This window comes from Pungitius pungitius, chromosome 6 (assembly GCF_949316345.1).
Source record: "Pungitius pungitius chromosome 6, fPunPun2.1, whole genome shotgun sequence".
NCBI lineage: Eukaryota > Metazoa > Chordata > Actinopteri > Perciformes > Gasterosteidae > Pungitius > Pungitius pungitius.
The window spans coordinates 19,970,635-19,990,180 of record NC_084905.1 but is presented as its reverse complement, the minus strand read 5'-3'; the positions used below and the strand labels follow the sequence as shown (position 1 = coordinate 19,990,180).

Below are 19,546 nucleotides of genomic sequence, written 5' to 3'. Positions count from 1 at the left end.
TCAAACACACACACACACACACACACACAGCCTCTTTCTTCTCAGAGAAATGGACCTCATTCTGCTTTTCTCCCTGGTTTAACCTTGAGTTTGGCTTTTTTCAGTATGTGGCAGAGGGCGTCTCAGCATAAACGCTCAGCATCACTATAAGGAGGTCTACACCAATCTTTACCGTGACTATCACTGGTTTATCATGTGGAAGGAAATATGTGCAAATACAATCTGTCCCAGTCTTTTAACAATTCTGAATTAAGTCAAATGAAGGTAAAGTTGATTTTTTTGTGTATGAAAGGGACGCGGCGTGAAGATACCTCGTGCCTCGTGCTGCAGGTCTCTCTGACAGTGAGTCAGCACTTCACTTGGTAGGAGCCACACAGACCTGCTTCCCTCCAGTGGTAAACTACGGCACTGCACGCTCATCACAGGTGAGTGGGTGACGTCATGTCACAAGTGGCGGTGTAAGGACACAGAGGTCAGCCTCCCCCTTGAATAGAGAGGAGGAAGTGGAGATGGAGAACTGGGTGACATGCCGACATCAGAGAATCTGCAGACAAAACCATCGAACCAGTCAGAGCAGGACAGGTGGGGCACTTCCGGTCTGCAGGAGACGAGCAAGAGTCAACGGCTTCAACTCTTGTCTCCTACAAAATAATGTTAACTTGGGAGCTAAACTGCCTCCTCCATTATGTTCAGCAGGAAACGCATTTTCCTCCAGGAGAGAGTCGCCGTTATAAACGTGTAATTAGGGTTGCATCGATTGTCGTTTTATTGATTTCAGTGAACAGGGTGTCCGGAGTCAATCCCGCCACCGTTTATCAGAAACAAAGCGCAGGCAGCGCCCCCTGGTGGAGACAGACCTTTTCCTTTCAACTACTATTACATTTAAGAGACCAGACTCAACATTTCCAATATTAAAAAGTCAATTGACTGAATGTTCATAAGATAAGAATAATGTTAAACAAACCCAGAGATGACTTAAAACATTCACAACAGTATTAAAAGCGTTAAGGATTGTTACAGGAAGAAAAAGACACAAATTCCATCGTTAAATGAAAGCAAAGCAATTTATTATTAGATGCTAAATTTAATATTGAAATGCAAAAAGGCACTGGATTCTGTCCTCTGTCAAAATATAAGGGATTTAAGATTTCAACGTTTAAAAAGTCAAAGTAAGGGTTCCTTTTCTTGCATTTAATGTTAGTAGTGAAATCAATAGAATAGGCGCAAACTGAAGGAATACATCTACTTTTTTTATCTACTTTTAATCAGCCAAATGTTCCACTTTCATAATAAGCATTGCTTTGGTTTCCTTCAAGAGCGACTCTTGGAAGTGTGAAGTATATAAGACAACTGCTCCTTTAAATAAAGTAATTTGTCTGAAAGTGAAACTAAATGTGCTTTAAATTACAGCAGACATTTAATTAGCTCTTTACCATCGAGGAATTAATCAAAGCAACAGTCAAGATGTCCTCTGTGGACGTGATCAAAAACGACCAAAGTGACCAAAATATACACTATTTCCACCAATTCTCTGACACCACCGAATTTTCCTTAGCAAGAACAAACAATTTGGTTCCAGTCAAAAGGCACATTTTAAAAACACAGTACTGTACACTCTCAGTGAGGGGGTTCGGTCTGAGTATTGATCCCTATTAAATAATCAACCACACCGATTTGAACGTGAAGTTACAGTATTATCATGAAATGAGCTGTGTGATTTATCCGTTACATTTCTTGCACATTGGACTAAACTTTTTGCAGCACACTAAAGAGATTCAACAACAAACAAAAAAATGCCTTTAGAGACAAAACAAAAATGAAAAAGAATGCAGAAACACTTCATCGTATTTATATATTACAGGATCAGCGGAACCAAAGCGTACTGCGCTCACATTAAGACATGTGACCAGCATGCCAGCACACACACGCACACGCACACACACACACGCACACACACACTGAAGAGCTTTGCCAGAAAAAGTGCACACGAAATGTACAAAGCCAGGACGAACCCAAATAGCCGTCAGTCAACTTCATTCATGCTTCCCCCACAGAACGCCGCCATGCGTCACCTCGCCCCCCCCCCCCACTGCTTTCTACAAAGGGGGCCGACGAGAAGCAGAGTTAACATGAATTGATAGGAAGAGGGGGAGGGGGTGGGGCTACTTGTGTAGCCTCGCCGTAGCTCGAGGTCTACACGCTATCGGGTCGCAGAGATGACGAGCAGAAGTTCTCGCCGAGCCTCTCTCGGCTCTGTTTGAAGGAAGCGGCCCGACCCGACAGCGCGTGGACCTCGAGCCGCTGGGTGGAGCTCGGCTCGGTCGGCCCTCGCCTAGTTTCCCTGGAAGGCCCCCTGCGCCGCGGTGGACGCCGCGCCGGCGGCGGCCGTCTGGAAGGTTTTATTGGTTAAGACGCCCTGCGAGAACTCCTGCTGGGCCTTCTGGAAGCTGGCCCCGGTCCGGCGGTACATGCCGTGGACCTGGAGGGCAAAGGTCACGGTGGTGAGTGACGCCCAGCGTATATTATGTCCATTAATAAACAAACACAAAACCTGTACGACAAATCTAGAGCACAGAGGAATTTCGGACAAATGGAATAAATATACACGATAGTTGGGCCTCACCATCTTGAGCAGGATGACTGACAGCACAGCGCAGATGGTGAAGAGGATGGCCACGATGATCATGATGGCTCCCACCGCCTTGTTCGCAGCCATGGCGGAGAAGGCCGAGATCCAACCGCTGGAGGCAACGCACACCGTTAACTCTCAACGTGGGAAACAGTGGCGTACCGGTGAATTATTGGTGCATGGGTGTAGTCCGGAGGAGAGGCGGGTTGTATTCAGGGGAGAGAAGAAGAACGTGCAGAAGAAGCAGCGAGAAGAGGCGGAACGGAAAAGGTTTGCTAATCACACATATGGGACGTGAAAAGCTCAAACGCCGTGTCCCACACTGTGTGATGTAACCGGAGATCCCTGTGCGTTTGGTCCCGTTCCTACACACTTCTTCTTGTTGTTTTGGTCCCAGCGGACTAGCTAATGCTAATGCTAATGCTAAGCTGGGCCGCTCGTGTGGTTTACCGCTTAACACGACAGGTGAGACACGTCTGCAAGGAAGTCAGCAAGAGGAGGAGGAGGCAGCAGGCACAGAGACTTACAGAGGTAGCAGAGAGGCAGCAGGCTACAGGCAGGAGGATGAAAAGTCTCTGTCAGAAGACATGAAGGGAAGAGAATGAGAAAAGGGAGGGAGAGAGAGAGAGAGAGGACAGCAGCTCATAGGCCGGCTCAGAGTTAGTACTTCTGGTATCAAAGCATCGCTCATTGAAACACGCAGCTCACCTGTTGCCCCACTTGGGGATGCCCACCGCCTGGATGACGAAGATCACCACTTGGCAGAAGAACACAAAGAAGAAGAAGAAGAAGCTGAAGGAGCTGTCAGACCTGAAAATGAGAAGAACGCATTACGAATGTGTTACCACTTAGTAAGCAGGAGTTGTCTTCACAGAATGAGCGTTGTTACATCACGCAGGGAGACTCACTGGAAGGCCTTGTAGACGGGCCGGTACCAGCACACGAAAGAGCAGGGGGCGAAGAGGATGAGCCACAGGATGGAGAGGCCGAAATCCACCCCGTAGACGGCATCCGTGGTGAAGTAAGCCAAACACGCCAGCAGGTTGAGGAACAGAGTCATACAGTGGACTGCAGGGACAAGAGTCAAACATCAGGACTCGGATCAGCAGCATCCGTGTGTAAAGAGGGGAAATACTTCCACTGGTAGCGGACATTCTACTCACACATCCACAGGTAGTACATCATCTTGCAGACTCTCTGGGACTCGACTGGGATTTCCTCAGAGAAGTCCTGGTAGAAACATGGTTTGATGGGGAAGCTCTTGGGAAGCGGAGGCCAGTTGTTCTCTTTTCCTGAGGAGGACCCGAACGTAACGTTAGAAAGAGACACCGATGTCCCCACCGCGGGACAGAAAATGTCCCAAAGTTACTGCAGCTTGTGTAGGATCATTGACATTGATTCAGATGCTACAGGTGAAACTCAAAAAATTAGAATATTGTGCAAAAGCTCATTACTTTCAGTAATTCAACTTCAAAGGTGAAACTAATATATTAGTATATATATTATATAGCCATAATCATCAAAATTATATCAAATAAAGGCTTGAAATATCTCACTTTGCATGTAATGAGTCTATATAATATATTAGTTTCACCTTTTAAGTTGAATTACTGAAAGTAATGAGCTTTTGCACGATATTCTAATTTTTTTGAGTTTCACCGGTATGTATAAAGGGAGGCAGGCCTCTAATCACCTGACGGGCCTCTGCTCTGCAGCTCCTGCTCTCTGCGGTCCAGCTCGGCAGCTTTCCTCTCCAGCTCATCCTGCTGCTTCAGCAGATTGGCCTGAGCTGCGGCGGCGGTCACCTGCAGAAAAAAAGGAAAGAAAAGTCAGGAGTCAGAAACGCTTCCCTCTGCAAAACGGCAAAACGCTGGGATGCGCCTCGCAGAGGATCAGGAGCCGGCGGGGGGGGGGGGGGGGCTGTCCCTCACGTGGCGTTCAGTAGGAGGCAACTCACCTGTGGACTGGGCTCCGTGGACGGCTGCAACACAGCGGGCTGGTAGGGAGCGGTGTGAGCCGCCAGGTTGTCCTGATGAATAAACGTATGTGTGATGTGAAGGAGAGGAGGAGACATAAAAAGGCAAAGGTCGGGTGGGAGAACATTTGGAGGTTAGGAGATGCAGGCGGGAGGAGAGACAAGGACGAGGGGAGAGGATGCGAGGTGTGAGACGTCTTACTGTGGGATGAGCGGGGAAAGGGTTGTACTGGTCGACCGGTTCCACGCCGGAGCTGGTCATCTGCGTCACCGACGGGTCCTGGAACGTTTACGCACACAGCTGGTTATCGCTCCGCTTCGGACCCACGCTTCCCCAAAGGAAACGACCCCGTCGGTGTAATCTGCTGCGGCGCTCGGCCCCTCGTTGTGTCACAATAACGTTGCTTTGACCTCCGATGTGAGGCACGCTAAAGATTGTGCGACGGGCGTGATGAGGAATTCAGGGCCCAACTATGTGAACCGTTTAAAACCGAAAATGATCTTAAATTAGTTGCCACATTCCCTGCTATTTGTGGAGGAAATAGAGTATATTACTTAAGAAGAAACGCCAAAAATTATCTGAATGCAGCTTCTCGGTTAGCAGACTTCCTTCTTTTTCCTGACTTATTAATGAAATAAATATTTGACATTTGTACACATCTCTTTTGGGAAATTCCAATGGACAATTTTTCTACTATTTTCTGGCACTAAATCAAGTCTTGAATGACATTCAAGAAAGTCTGATGGGACATTAAGTTACATATTTACAATGGAACATTTTAGAGGGGTTCAAAGATATAAATATGTAAAAATGTAGTGATGCCCAAGTTCACTGCAGGGAATACTGGAATAATCAAGAGGAGATGAACTGAACTGAAATGACAGATAAAACTGTAAATCTGCCGAGTCATAGAGACAACTTGTGTCTCACGATGAAACAGCACGGCAAACGCGCTCAGAGTACAGACGACGCGGTGCGGAGACGAACACCAGGACACATCTCACTGACGTGTGTGTACATTCCTGTATCAGCGAGGTCACCAAAGGTCACCGATTCCAACTCAAAACAGGCGCAAAAGGGTCCAAATGGGACGAGATCAGCGTGATATTCTGAGCTTGAGGTCTCTGCGCCAGGAAACTGGACTCCATTGGGCTCCATTGCAGCCATTGATTGCCGAGGCGTGGCTGTTTGCACACATTTCATAACTGTAGTTGTATATTGAGTGTGTGGGGGGAAGGTGTGTGTGTGGGGGGGGGGAGGGAGGCATTTCAAGGACGCACAGGTTGGACATTTTCAGTTGTTGATCAATGTTGCCGAACGGAAATTATTTCAGCAGTTGGCAACATTTTAGCGATTTGACTGCAGGAGTCCGAGGAGTCTGATAGCGAACTGCTGCAAACACGATGCAGCCGCTGCTTCTCGGGTTATTTATTCACTTCCACCCCCAGCAAACAGACCCGGCTCTCTCTCCGCTGACGTCACCGCCACCTGGACAATAAAGCAGTACGAAAAGTGACCGTGCCATGTGATGTCACGCAGACACTTAGAGACTCTTTATTTTGAGACTTGATATTTGATGCTTTGTCGTTCATGTTCACACTAAATTGAATCTTATCTTGTGCAGTGTTTAAGGGCACCGTGATCCGGCTGCTCAGGTTGCTCAGTGGGCTAAATCACATCTTTTTAGCGAACAATATAGTGAAATTGAATTCCTCTTTTAAGTTTACAGTAAGACTCTTGCAACCAAAATGTCCCGCTTCGCTTCAATGCCTCCATCAGAGTGGAGGAACCTATTTCTCTTATAGCTGCAGAGAGAATAACACGTCAGGCTTTATGACTACTAAAATAAATTTAAAAAAAGGCAAATGCGTTTATGCTTTTACAACTTAGAAAAAACATGGGTCATAAACATGAGAAGGACTTGTTTTCCCAGGATCATTAGGAAGATGACATCATAGTTAACGTCATGATGATATCGATGAGCTAAAGAGAAATACGTGTGGTTATCACAGCGTACAAACGTAGGATGCTGCCAAGTTTGATGTTTAGTCTAGAAAACGTTACGATTGTCCAATATTCAATGAAACAATGTAAGCAGCATTTAATCCCGTCCAGCTTGTCTGAAACGTGGATTGTTCCAGTGTATTTCAGGTCAGCCACATTTCCTACTTCTACTCCCTGAATAGAGCCGTTTTCCGGATTCAATAAGTTTTTAAGACGTTCAAACAATGAAGTTACTGAACTTTGAATAAACTGGACAGGCTCCACCCTGCAGCTTATTGCTCTTTTCAGAGAGACAACGAGGTGGACTAGCTTGGAATTGAGTGTCTTTGTGCAATGTATGTGATATTACAGGACTCCAAAATATGAAATCCCCCCATGATACACATCTTTCTCTCTCTCCCGCTCAAAGTAAATAGTAACAGTTGTTAAATGGCTAAAAGCGGTTTGAGACGTTTACAGTTTAACTTCCTGAAAGCAAGCTAGCAGAACATCCCGCCTTATTTTTACACAGTGCCCGCTGATTGGTCGAAGGACTGTCACTCAGGCTGTGTTCGTCAAATGGGCTCTCAGAGAGAGGAAACAGATCCCGCCCCCGACATCCACCCAACAAGTGTCCTGACGTGCTGGCTACCTTACGCGAATGATATGTCAGCACACAGGCTCGACTGTGCCTTAGCAGCTTAAAAGAATAATAAAATACACACTTACATTGAAGGGATTGTCATTGGCAGGATCTGCGAACGGGTTGCTATCAAATTCTGACATTTTTAAAAGGCTGCGGGCCGGTTTGTCTTCTCTGAAAGGAGAATAAACAGTAAACTCTTCGTCGTTAGGGTTTCCTCTGCTGCCACTTCCTCGAATAAACTTACTGCGCATGCGCACTGAGCCACCTGGAAGTGACGTATATCTTTTTCTTTTTTTCTATTTAGTAATTCTTTATTAAATAAAATGTAATACAAAAGACAAGTGATGTCAAGTGATCGATAAACAGTTATCGTGTATTTCTCACAGTTACCGTCTGCGATTTGATTGAAATACAGAATTACACAAGCTATATGTTTTAAAAAAGAATAAATTGATCATGTTTTAATAAATAATAAATAATTAGACAAAATAAAAAAGTGATAATTTAGAAACAGCAGAATCGGCAAGTTTAGCACATAATAATATGATACAAATCTAAATTATCAACAAAGTAAGAATACAAACTACACAGCAGCATTAAAATAAATAAAAAAGGAACAATGTTGTGACGTGATTTAGTAGCAGGAGATGTACACGATACACACAAACATGGATAAATTATAATATCAAGTAATAATATCATAATAACTAATTATTTAATAAATAACAGATACTATACGAAGGTACGAAGATAAAATAAGTTGACTAAATGTTTTATTTTTTACGGAAGTGTGACGTGTCTGATGTTGAAAAGAAAAACTCGGGGGGGCGGTGACTCGGGTCGTGACGTCACCAGCAGCCGGACACACACAGCCGAGCTCGCAGCCAGCCATGGAGGAAGTGAGAGGTAATTTGTTTTAAATCATCTGCTCCGTGCGTTTAACGCGCAGCTAGCTGATGGCGGGAGGGTTTATTTTAACGGCGGGAGTCATTTGGACGTCACGTTAATGCGTCTAAAAGCCGAAGTGTGACTCTCGGGGATGAAGCCTGCTCCCTGCTGCTGTTCCTGTGGATGAAGCCCGTCAGCTGGTTCCTCCGCAGGATGATGACCCCCCCCGGTTGTTATCAAAATGAAATAGCGTGTATAGATATTTAGAGAATCGGGTTGTTACGTGTGTGCTTGTTTTGTCCCTGCCAACACGGCCATGATGTTTTCACCGCGGATCAGCTGTTTTTTTTTCTTGTCTCTTATCAATGTGGTGTAAACATGTATTTATGTAACAATAGACGGTATCGCTCATTCATTCTATTCTTCATCTTGAGAATGCAAACTGTCCTCTTGGTCCCTTTCCCAGTGTTCCCACTGACCTGTGCCGTGCAAAACTATGCGTGGGGGAAGGTCGGCATGGACAGCGAGGTGGCCAGACTGGTGGTCGGTGGAGACCCAGTGGCTGTGGTGGAGGAGGGCATGCCCTACGCGGAGGTAAGGTGCTGGTTCAAGTCCCTGACCGGTCAAAGACAAGTGGGGCTTTTATGTGGAAGAGATGGACACGCTGCAGGTCTTCACTCACTGGCAAAATGACGATGATGATGATTCCATCACGAATAATCCGATGAGCCCCTGTGTGGCAGAGAGCCCCCCCCCCCCCTCCCCTCCCCCAGCATTCAATCCCTGTTTCTTTATTTAGCTGCAGCAGCTCTTCAGGTTTTGTCTGGAAGGTCATTGGTTCAGGTCACGGTGGTGTTGACATTCTTTACAAACCGCCACATGCCGCGGTCGCCCCTGTTAAGAGTTCATGCCAATAGTCACAATGGTGGTATCGGTGTTTAAATCCATCTATCACAATATGAGGCTTATCTTATCGTGTTGGTCTTATCATTCCCGATTATTACGCAAGATGTTTATCAAGCTCCTTTTACTCCGAGTCCCTTTTAACAAAGAATTAAGTTTGATTCATGCTTTTATTTGGGATTTGTTTTTTACGCTTCACATTCAGTGTCCCACTTTTATTCCGAGCTAGAACCACAATCAAACCTCCCAAGTCACAGCCCCCAACTGTGTAGCTCGACTAACCCGACGCCCGCGTGCGCCTGCTCCTCCAGCTGTGGATGGGCGCCCACCCAAAAGGCGACGCCCAGATCAAAGACAACCGCATCGCACAGACCACGCTGGGCGAGTGGATCGCCCACTTCCCCGGCTGCCTGGGCTCCAAGGTCAAAGACACCTTCCAGGGTCAGCTGCCCTTCCTCTTCAAGGTGCTGTCGGTCAACACCGCCTTGTCCATACAGGCCCACCCCAACCGAGTGAGTACACACACACACACACATCAATATCCTCAGAATGTGAACAGGTATTATTAGTATTTAACTGTTGATCTGGATACACTGAAAGCACACCCGAAACGTCCAGTGAACTGCCGATGGTGGCGTTGCATTGTGGGTAATAGACCTTTTTCACAATAACCGGAAATGCGCAATCAACGTGGAAGTGGACTTCCTGAGGAAATGGATCCGAGACTCGTCTCGTCTTCACAACTTCGCTCACAGATTTACCTACAATTACATTTGCTGATGTTGAAAGACTAGCGGAGGAAACCTCTGTCACAAAAAAAACCCAAATCAATAAAAGGCGTTACATAATTATGGAATGAAACCGCACACACGTGGCTGCTTTTGGGGAAAAAACAACAACGATAAACACTTGCTCGTTGCTTGTTGCGCCATTTGTGTAGCGCCGTTGCGCTGAGCGGACGGGAAGAAGATCACCGCCACGATTGCAAAACAAAACGTGATATAAAAGTAGCCACTACTACACTACCGGTTTAAACGTCCATGTGATCACTTACCACCCGTACTCATTATTCGGTAAAGTTGCTGTACCTGGTTGGGAGCATCGTATTCAACCCTCTTTCCTTTCGGGTCAGGAGCTGGCTGCTCGCCTCCACGACCAATTTCCGGAGCACTACCCAGACGACAACCACAAGCCGGAGATGGCCATCGCTCTCACCCGCTTCCAGGGCCTCTGCGGCTTCAGACCCGTGGAGGAGATCCTGGGCTTCCTTGAAAGTGAGTCCCAAAAAAAGGGGAGAAAGGGAACCCGTTATTTCAATGCGGGAACCTCACGTACGGATGTTTTGCACGCGTTGGGGGGGGGGGGGACGCGTCAGTAACTCCCGCCCCTTGCGTCCACCAGCTGTGCCGGAGTTCCGCGCTCTGGTGGGAAACGAGGCGGCGGAGGAGCTGCGCCGCGGCGGCGGAGGAGGAGACGCGGCTCGCGCCGCCCAGGCGCTGAAGAAGTGCTTCACCAGGATGATGAACTGCGAGAAGAAGGTGTTCGTGGACCAGCTCAACATGCTGGTGAAGAGGGTCAGCGAGGAGGGTGAGGAGGAGGTTTGGTGCATGTAGGCAACGCTCTTTAATGTGATCTAGTGAGCGCCGTGGTCTGTGATGTGTTTAAAGAGCGAGGAATCAAGAAGGATTTTAAACGGACAAGAAGAAAAGTCAGCTCTGCTCCGCTCTGTTGACACCCGATCATGTGACCCATGTGACCCGTGCAGGCGCAGCCGGGAAGGACACGGCGAGCAGCCACGGCGACCTGCTGCTCCGCCTCCACTCCCAGTACCCCGGAGACATCGGCTGCTTCGCCATCTTCTTCCTCAACCACATGGTCCTGGAGCCGGGACAGGCCATGTTCCTGGGGGCCAACGAGCCGCACGCTTACCTTCACGGAGGTCTGTGGGCAATGTATTCAATGTATTTATTCAGTCATTTCTTTAAACAGCTGTGTAAAGAGGAGCAGAGGCTGCATTCATTCGTGTAAAACGTAAAGAAAATGGCTCCTTTAATGCTCCGGCTGACCTCAGCTGTATCCAACACTGCCACTGAGTAATGGAGAATTGATTTCCGCCCCTTTTCATTTCATTGGTCGGCGCAGACTGCATCGAGTGCATGGCGTGCTCCGACAACACGGTGCGGGCCGGCCTCACGCCCAAGTACATCGACGTGAACACGCTGTGCGACATGCTGAACTACAGCCCGGCCCCCGCCGCCTCCAAAATCTTCCCGTGCGTGCAGGACGCTTCGGACCCCTGCGTGTCGCTGTACGACCCCCCGGTGCCGGACTTCGCCGTCATGAGGATTCAGGTAGGAGAGCCGCCGCCGGGTGCAGACGATGACGCGCGGAGACAACAGAAGACGTGTGTAAACGTACGTCCCCCCCCCCCCTTCCTCCTGACCCCAGGTCCCGGCCTCGGTGAAGCAGTACACCGTCGCCGCGGTGGACAGCGCCAGCATCCTCCTGGTCACCGAGGGCGACGCCACGGCGACCTCCGCCGCCGCCCACTCCGACATCCCGCTGGGGCGGGGCAGCGTGCTGTTCGTCTCGGCCAACGAGAGCGTCTCCCTGCACGCCGCCTCCAAGTCGGGGATGACCATGTTCCGAGCCTGCTGCCTTCTGTAGCCCCCCCGCCCCCTCCCTCCCCAAGCAGCTTTCCTAAGCTTTTAATCCAGCAGTTTTCCACTGGTGATTTTAACAGTTTTTTACCTGCAGTGGTGTGCAGTGAGCAGGGAATGCTGGAGCGAGGCCACGAGGCCACGAGGTCTGCATGTGTGAGTCAGAGCGGTGAGCCGAAGCCCCGTTGCTAGCGGTTACCAGCGCATGTGGGAACTTTACAGTCAGTTACGACAAGCAGAGTCAGGAATGCTGACTGACTGGTTCTAACTTTTTAGACTTCGAAGCAAGGAACCAACGTCTGTGTTCCAGCGTATTTTAAATATTTTAGACTTTGCATGTTTAGTTTGTTCTGATTCATCGATACGTGACGTTAATAAAGAAGACAACTAGAATTGTCACTAGATCATTTCAGCATGGTGCCAATAATCCAGTCGGTTTCAGGGTCAATATGAATTCAGTCAATCTTGAGGGAAATTTTCTTCTTGGTATTATTAAAAAGAATAGTGTGTGTGTGTGCGCTTATTGTTTTCTAGGTTATCTTTAAATACTGCTTGCTTTCCAGTGAGTAGATGTGAATGGATGAATGCTTCTACTGCATGACCTCGTTTGTTGTTGCTGAAACTGTTAAAAAGTGAAAGTTCATTAAATGAGTTAAGCTTACAGTTTAAGTAATCGAATCCCAATTACCTCAAATTCATCCTCCCGACTACCTGAAATTGTAGAACATTCATTCATTTTGTTCAATAAAGACTTGTTCCTTTACTCGTTGGTGTCGTAATATTTGAACATTAACGTGTGTCTGAGGTGAAATCCTATCGTATGAAGAATGAATCAATATCAAGAAACTTAAGTACATCATGTGAGACACGCTGCAACAATACATCACGTTTATTCGATTTATTTATTGAAACTTAAAAGTGCATAACGTATCCCCAGTAAATAAAAAACGCATTTCGTCCGCCAATTTCAGACAGCCATCACTATTTCTCACATTTTGTGCAAACTTGACTGAAGAAAAACAATTTGAGCCTCAGACTCATCACGCCTGTTTGTTGTTGCACAAATAACTGGTGAAGATTAGGAAAAAAAGCTTTAACCACCCATTACGTTCCCATAAATAAAACTGACACTCCGCCATTGTGCGTTAAAATCAACAATGAAAGTACATATCGGTTTTTTTTGGAATGATCAAAAAAACTGAAGCGGAATGAAAACTCCACATTGACAATGTGTCCTGATGTCTCTGCACACGTCCCTCATCTTCCCTTTTCGTTGCCTTCTCCCGAGGTTCTCGCGCGTCCCGCCGCGTCATCTTCGCCGTCGTTGACCTTCACCGCCGGCCCTGCGCTCTCCCACAGGGGGCGCTGTCCCCGGGGCGCTTTGCACCCAGGGGCCGGCTTGTCCCCCATGGTGTCCAGGGTGAACCCGTGCCTGCGGATGGACTCGGCCGCGGGCCGGAGCTCGCCATACAGCGCCTGCAGCGCCCGCACGTCCTGCAGCGCGTCGTGGGCCTGGTAGTCCGCGCCCAGCAGCTCCCGCACCAGGTCCGTCTGCCGGAAGCTCCGCAGGCCGCGGCCCCTCAGCGTCTCCCGGGCCAGCGGCAGGGTGTCCACGCACCCCGAGACCGCCGACCGGAACTGCGCCCCGAGGCCCAGCTGGTCGAGGGCGCGGGCCAGCAGCGGGCAGTCGAAGCGGCGGATGTTGTGGCCGAGGACCAGCGGGCGCCCGAGCATCCGGAGGAAAGCGATGAAGGAGACCAGGACCTCCCGCAGGGAGTTGGTGGGGACCGGTCGGCGACGGAGGTACAGTCTCCGCCCGCGGACCCTGAGGCCGGTCACCCTGGAGGCCCCGCGCTCCATCCGGCACCGGGGGACCACGTAGAGGTTGAGGGAGTGGCCCCCGCTCACCGCCGCCAGCTGCACGATCTCACAATCCCGCCCTGGGGAAGGAAACGCAGGGAGGCAGAGAGCGTTTCATACGATGACTCGTGGGGTTCAAGATGAAACATTTCCGGCAGAATCAATTGAGAGGATGTCTGATTCGGACGAGCTTTACGGCCTGGAGAATTAATCCTTGTATTGTAGCTAAATGTAAAGTTCCAGTCCGACTTTTGACTGGTACCAGTCTGCATACGGCCTCGTGGTTTAATGGTCTCGTCGCCGCTATAATGAATCTTTAAAACGGTCCTTTGGGCTTCGGAAACTTTTGTTCATTTAAGCCTTTCAAAAAAGGGTGAATCAAACCGAACCAACAAGCCGGCACAATAGTAGCGCACAGTGAGATACAAAAGGGCATAAAGGTGTCAAACAGACTCATTTAAATAAAAAGCTTTGTCCAATAGGAAACATCTGGGACCAAAGGTAACCAATCAGGTAAGTCTTTTCACTCTTCCAATCAATTTATAGGGAATCATGAATTAAACCGTGTTCATGCGGGGAACTTGAAATGAAACAGGGACACTTTATACAATTACCATAAAGTTATACTCATTCTAAAGTATAATAAAATCATATAAAGAGGATTTAGTAGTACTTACCAAGTCCAGTTGTCTCCAGGTCAAAGAAAACCAGCGATTCTTGCATCCCGTCACAGCTACAGTTTCAATAACGTTTCCAAGAAGAGGTTTCGTAAAATAAGAGTCACATTTAGACATTAGAGACTCTGGAAGTAACACGTTTAACTACATGATGCGGTCGGTGAACACTGCAGACATGAAAACAAAAGCCTCGTTAAAGAACAGAATGAGCGAAATCAAATTGAACCCTTCGTTAAAAGATGAATTAAGAAAACAAACACATAGCTCCTAACTGCGTAGTGTAACTTTAGCAAGTTAAAGTGGTGTTTTCGTAACATATCGACAGTGTTATTGGGGTTCCAGATTAGCGCATGCGCAGAGAATAATATTCTTCTTCTCTGAAATGCACACAGAAGATGAGCTTTGCTGCCCCCTACAGGACAAAGATGGAAACACCACAAGCCAGAATCTTAAAAGTGACTTCCGGTGAGAGATTCTGGAGAATAATGGTTTGATATTTAATAATCGATTAATGGTAGTCGAGTGTTTATTGTTCTTTTGAGTGTGTATCCTTATGGTTGAAATGCACTTGTAAGGGAACAAACGTATTATTTCTGCGTGATCTCTCAAACTGGCTGCAAAAAATAAACGTATAAAAAGAATCTAAAAGCTAAAATAATCATACGAAAGTACGATGTGGCTGGATTTATTTACTATTATTTACTCAAAAGACATAGAACACAACTTGTGAGTGTAACAGTCAGAAATACATGTTATAATTTACAATGTAATAACGACATGATTGAACAAATAAGTACACAGTATCCACATTATCTTTCACTGTTGTTGTTGTACATGGTGTTTAAGTTTTGTCCATCATATATATGTATACATATTTATGTATGTATGTACTTAATATATTACATGTTGTATTGTTTATGCTTACATCTGGGCTACTGTTTTTATTTGTAAAAATCTGTGTCCAAACCAGAGTAAAAATTCAAAGGCCAAAAAAGCTGTTTCTGGTTCTAAGCATTTATGTGTCTCCAAATCACTAAAAGTTGATTCCCCTGCCATTTTTGTTAAAATTCCAATTTTTATAAACCACCCGAGGGTATACCATGAGAACAGAACTGTTGGGACACGCCAAATGAAATATTTGATATATTCATGCCGAGAACATTTCGTCGCTGTTTCCTTTTAAAAGAAATTAGTCGAGGTCAGTAGTCAGCAGGACGCAGGACGCATCGACGTCCTGTGCGCTGGGGGCCCAGTTGTTGAACAGCTCCTGCAGGACCGTGGCTTTCGCCTCCGCGTTCTGAGCGTCGTAGCTCTTCTCCAAGAAGAGGTGGACCAGATTATTTAGGTTGTATCCCGTTTTTCCCAGACCAGGTCTCAACCTTCTGGCCAGCGGCAAGGTGTCCACGAAGCCGGACACCACCTGCTCAAACTGCGGCAGCAGCTCGAGCCGCTGCAGCTCCCTGGTGAGCACGCGAGCATCGAAACACTTCGCGTTGTGGGCCGCCAGCCGCACGGGGCCCCCGAAGGAGCGCAGGAAGTCGAGGAAGGAGGCGAGGGCCTCGGCGAGGGGGACGGTGCTCATGGGGACGCCGTTGTGAAACAGCGCACCGTCGCTGACGGTGAAGCCCGTCACCTGCTCGGCGTCCTCCGGCATCTCCCAGGTCGGCAGGATGTAGGCGTTGAAGACTCTCTTTCCACAGACGGCCGACAACTGGATGATGTCACACACATTGGTCTCTGCGAGAGGGTCGGGGGAACGAGAAAGTTGGTAAAGGGTGTTTTCAAAGGGATGAGACAGACGTCTTTTTGTTCAGAGAGTTGCTCGTTTTGGGGATTTCGTGAGTTCTCCTGACTGTGGCGAGTAGGTGTGGCCCGGTGGTTGTCTGCCGTTATATTCAAAATTAAATAAATGCATTTAATCATTTCATGGTACTTTTATTTCATAATTACACATTTTTTTATTTCATAATCGCACTTTTATTTCATAATGCCACATTATTTCATAATGGCACTGTATTTCATTTCACGTTCTTATATGCAAATCAGGGGGCGTGGCTATCTCTCACATTCAGAACAGACAACAGAGCCGTGTGCAAAAGTGAAGTAAATGTAATTATGAAATAAAAGTACCATGAAATGATTAAATGTATTTAATATTTATGTATTTATTGCCTCATTTATTTATTTCACGATGTATTTCAAATGCATATTTCATTTATTTATGTATTTATTCATTTATTTAATTTTGAATAAAACGGCATTCCATAAATAACAACGCATGTACGGTTGCTTTTTATAGATGTAATGAAAAGTAGCTGCATATATTAAAGCGCTTTAATATATAACAAATTCAATTCCTGTTAGAGAGGAAGAGATTTTGGCATTGAACCAATCTGACTGTGACATGGACATATGTGACATATATATATAATATAATACAATCTGTGGTTCAGCTGTGACATATTACATATTATATTATATATATGTAATATGTCACATATGTCCATGTCACAGTCAGATTGGTTCAATGCCAAATCTCTTCCTCTCTAACAGGAATTGAATTTGTTAAGAACTTGATGAGGTCCGATGCCAGAAAGCAGTACAAAATTTAAACTGAAACTACATCAGGGAGATGACTCCAGGCCAAATAGAGGATTCATTGAAAAGTAATTTAGGATGAACAAAGACAGTTTCCATTGTTTTGATGCTGTCTCACTAAGATCTTCTGACACCAATCTGTTAGTGAATTCCAGAGTAAATACAAATCATGGGAAAGCATCATTTAGTTACTATGCAACAAACAGCTGGAATAAACTTCCTGATTTAAGGTTTAAGACTTTCCCCAACTCTGACCACGTTTAAAACAAGACTGAAAACTTTTATGTTCACCTTCGCCTTCTGCTAAATTTTACCTACATTGCCCTTTTAACCTCTGCTTTTAATTAAACAATTTGAATCTCTCACTCTGAACTGTAACTTTTAATTCTTTTTATGTTTATCATTTTATTTGCTGTTTTTTAATTGTCTTTTAATTCTTGCATTTTATTTCACTTCATTGTATGACATGTTATGATGTGAAGCACTTTGTGTCAGCCTTGTGTATGAAAAATAAATTTGCATTGCTTTGCCTTGCCTTGAATAAAGAATGGCGACAGAAAATGAAAGCATTATCACGATGGCCTAAAGAAGCCGCTCAAAGCTCAAAATCCAGTAATATTTAATGTATCAAATGTGAGCATGATATGAAATACTTTTTGAAGATACCTATTATAAAAAGGTCAAACTTCTGACAACAATTGTTATCAAATAGTGTCAATGTGAGGAAAACGTAATAAAGTTAACGTTACTTATTCCAGTGGTCTCCAGGTTTAAGAAAACGATGCTCCCGTTATCAGACATCTGCGAGAATATAAAAAGAGAATTATTTAAACATTAAACAAACAGTCTGAAAACACATTACAATAAAACCAACACTACCGGGGAAGTCAGGATGGACCCAGCGGAGCTCACCTCGGACTGCATGCTGGTGATCAGCTGATGGCCGGGACGCTTCTCAGCTCGCTTTTTATTGACCAGGTGAGTCACCGGGTGAGTCACCAGGTGAGTCCCTCGTGACACGAAGCGCACAAGCTCTTCTTTCGGTTTGGAGGAACAGAAACTGTAAAAAAAATACATATAAATGTATACATATAGTTTGTGTGTTGCCAGCTTTAAATCTGCTGATCCTGTCAAGTAGTCTATACCTTCCCTGTTAAAAATACATATATATATGTATATCTAGAAATTTTAAATGACAGACTGTTGAGGAATAAATAGCACGAGGACATGATGCAATATCAACTACACTGATGTTTAAGCTACATTTTGTTATGCAAGTCTTTTACTTTTGTTAGATCTCAAAATAAGGGCTAAAGTGAATTCTATCCTGAAGTGAAACCTTTTATTCACCAGGTGAGTCACCAGGTGAGTCCCTCGTGACACGAAGCGCACAAGCTCTGCTTTCGGTTTGGAGGAACAGAAACTGGCGGTGAACGCAATTAAAATCATGTAAATACATGCAACGACTTTTCCAAGTACAATGTTTGGCAGTAACACAAAGTTGTTAAATAATAAATGTTAAATGAAAATGTATATGTTAAATGTTATATATAAATGTAAATGTTAAATATACATAGAAATGTTAAATGAAAATGTATATGTTAAATGTTATATATAAATGTAAATGTTAAATATACATAGAAATGTTAAATGAAAATGTATATGTTAAATGTTATATATAAATGTAAATGTTAAATATACATAGAAATGTTAAATGTAAATGTTAAATATACATAGAAATATAAATGTTAAATATACGTCCTGCAGCGCGTCGTGGGCCTGGTAGTCCGCGCCCAGCAGCTCCCGCACCAGGTCCGTCTGCCGGAAGCTCCGCAGGCCGCGGCCCCTCAGCGTCTCCCGGGCCAGCGGCAGGGTGTCCACGCACCCCGAGACCGCCGACCGGAACTGCGCCCCGAGGTCCAGCTGGTCGAGGGCGCGGGCCAGCAGCGGGCAGTCGAAGCGGCGGATGTTGTGGCCGAGGACCAGCGGGCGCCCGAGCATCCGGAGGAAAGCGATGAAGGAGACCAGGACCTCCCGCAGGGAGTTGGTGGGGACCGGTCGGCGACGGAGGTACAGTCTCCGCCCGCGGACCCTGAGGCCGGTCACCCTGGAGGCCCCGCGCTCCATCCGGCACCGGGGGACCACGTAGAGGTTGAGGGAGTGGCCCCCGCTCACCGCCGCCAGCTGCACGATCTCACAATCCCGCCCTGGGGAAGGAAACGCAGGGAGGCAGAGAGCGTTTCATACGATGACTCGTGGGGTTCAAGATGAAACATTTCCGGCAGAATCAATTGAGAGGATGTCTGATTCGGACGAGCTTTACGGCCTGGAGAATTAATCCTTGTATTGTAGCTAAATGTAAAGTTCCAGTCCGACTTTTGACTGGTACCAGTCTGCATACGGCCTCGTGGTTTAATGGTCTCGTCGCCGCTATAATGAATCTTTAAAACGGTCCTTTGGGCTTCGGAAACTTTTGTTCATTTAAGCCTTTCAAAAAAGGGTGAATCAAACCGAACCAACAAGCCGGCACAGTAGTAGCGCACAGTGAGATACAAAATGGCATAAAGGTGTCAAACAGACCCATTTAAATAAAAAGCTTTGTCCAATAGGAAACATCTGGGACCAAAGGTAACCAATCAGGTAAGTCTTTTCACTCTTCCAATCAATTTATAGGGAATCATGAATTAAACCGTGTTCATGCGGGGAACTTGAAATGAAACAGGGAC

At 46.2% G+C, this 19,546-nt stretch overlaps 5 protein-coding genes across 6 annotated transcripts in view; 1 reads left to right on the top strand and 4 right to left on the bottom strand.

The window, feature by feature from the left end:
- map1ab (microtubule-associated protein 1Ab) overlaps positions 1 to 435 on the bottom strand; it is a 44,113-nt gene extending 43,678 nt beyond the window's left edge. Inside the window, exon 1 of the mRNA XM_037450712.2 lies at positions 312 to 435. Coding sequence (XP_037306609.2) covers positions 312 to 420 — 109 coding nt within the window. The 5' untranslated portion in view covers positions 421 to 435. The remainder of the gene's footprint in view (positions 1 to 311) is intronic.
- Positions 312 to 12,448, top strand: mpi (mannose phosphate isomerase). 2 transcript variants are annotated; one of them, XM_037450715.2, is made up of 8 exons: positions 312 to 425; positions 8,589 to 8,716; positions 9,337 to 9,537; positions 10,158 to 10,299; positions 10,427 to 10,612; positions 10,791 to 10,964; positions 11,168 to 11,376; positions 11,474 to 12,448. In XM_037450715.2, the coding sequence occupies exons 2-8, from the start codon at positions 8,639 to 8,641 to the stop codon at positions 11,690 to 11,692; spliced, it is 1,209 nt and encodes a 402-aa protein (XP_037306612.2). In that variant the 5' UTR covers positions 312 to 425; positions 8,589 to 8,638; the 3' UTR covers positions 11,693 to 12,448. The 2 variants fall into 2 exon arrangements, with proteins under 2 accessions (XP_037306612.2, XP_037306611.2); XM_037450714.2 differs by lacking the exon at positions 312 to 425 and adding an exon at positions 7,780 to 8,140.
- On the bottom strand, positions 1,046 to 7,505 carry scamp2 (secretory carrier membrane protein 2). The gene is made up of 9 exons (XM_037450716.2): positions 7,318 to 7,505; positions 4,807 to 4,884; positions 4,587 to 4,658; positions 4,323 to 4,434; positions 3,793 to 3,921; positions 3,538 to 3,697; positions 3,338 to 3,439; positions 2,624 to 2,741; positions 1,046 to 2,479 (listed from the first exon to the last, which is right to left on the bottom strand). The coding sequence occupies exons 1-9, from the start codon at positions 7,483 to 7,485 to the stop codon at positions 2,333 to 2,335; spliced, it is 1,086 nt and encodes a 361-aa protein (XP_037306613.1). The 5' UTR covers positions 7,486 to 7,505; the 3' UTR covers positions 1,046 to 2,332.
- A 108-nt stretch (positions 12,449 to 12,556) lies between the features above and the next one.
- plex9.2 (PML-like exon 9.2) lies at positions 12,557 to 14,653 on the bottom strand. Its single transcript, XM_037450718.2, has 2 exons — positions 14,223 to 14,653; positions 12,557 to 13,625 (listed from the first exon to the last, which is right to left on the bottom strand). The coding sequence occupies exons 1-2, from the start codon at positions 14,266 to 14,268 to the stop codon at positions 12,943 to 12,945; spliced, it is 729 nt and encodes a 242-aa protein (XP_037306615.2). The 5' UTR covers positions 14,269 to 14,653; the 3' UTR covers positions 12,557 to 12,942.
- Positions 14,654 to 14,891: 238 nt separating this feature from the next.
- On the bottom strand, positions 14,892 to 17,897 carry LOC119195630 (uncharacterized). Its single transcript, XM_062563085.1, has 3 exons — positions 17,700 to 17,897; positions 17,570 to 17,621; positions 14,892 to 15,959 (listed from the first exon to the last, which is right to left on the bottom strand). Exons 1-3 carry the CDS (start codon positions 17,895 to 17,897, stop codon positions 15,412 to 15,414), a joined length of 798 nt encoding a protein of 265 aa, XP_062419069.1. The 3' UTR covers positions 14,892 to 15,411.
- Between the last annotated feature and the right edge of the window lie 1,649 nt (positions 17,898 to 19,546).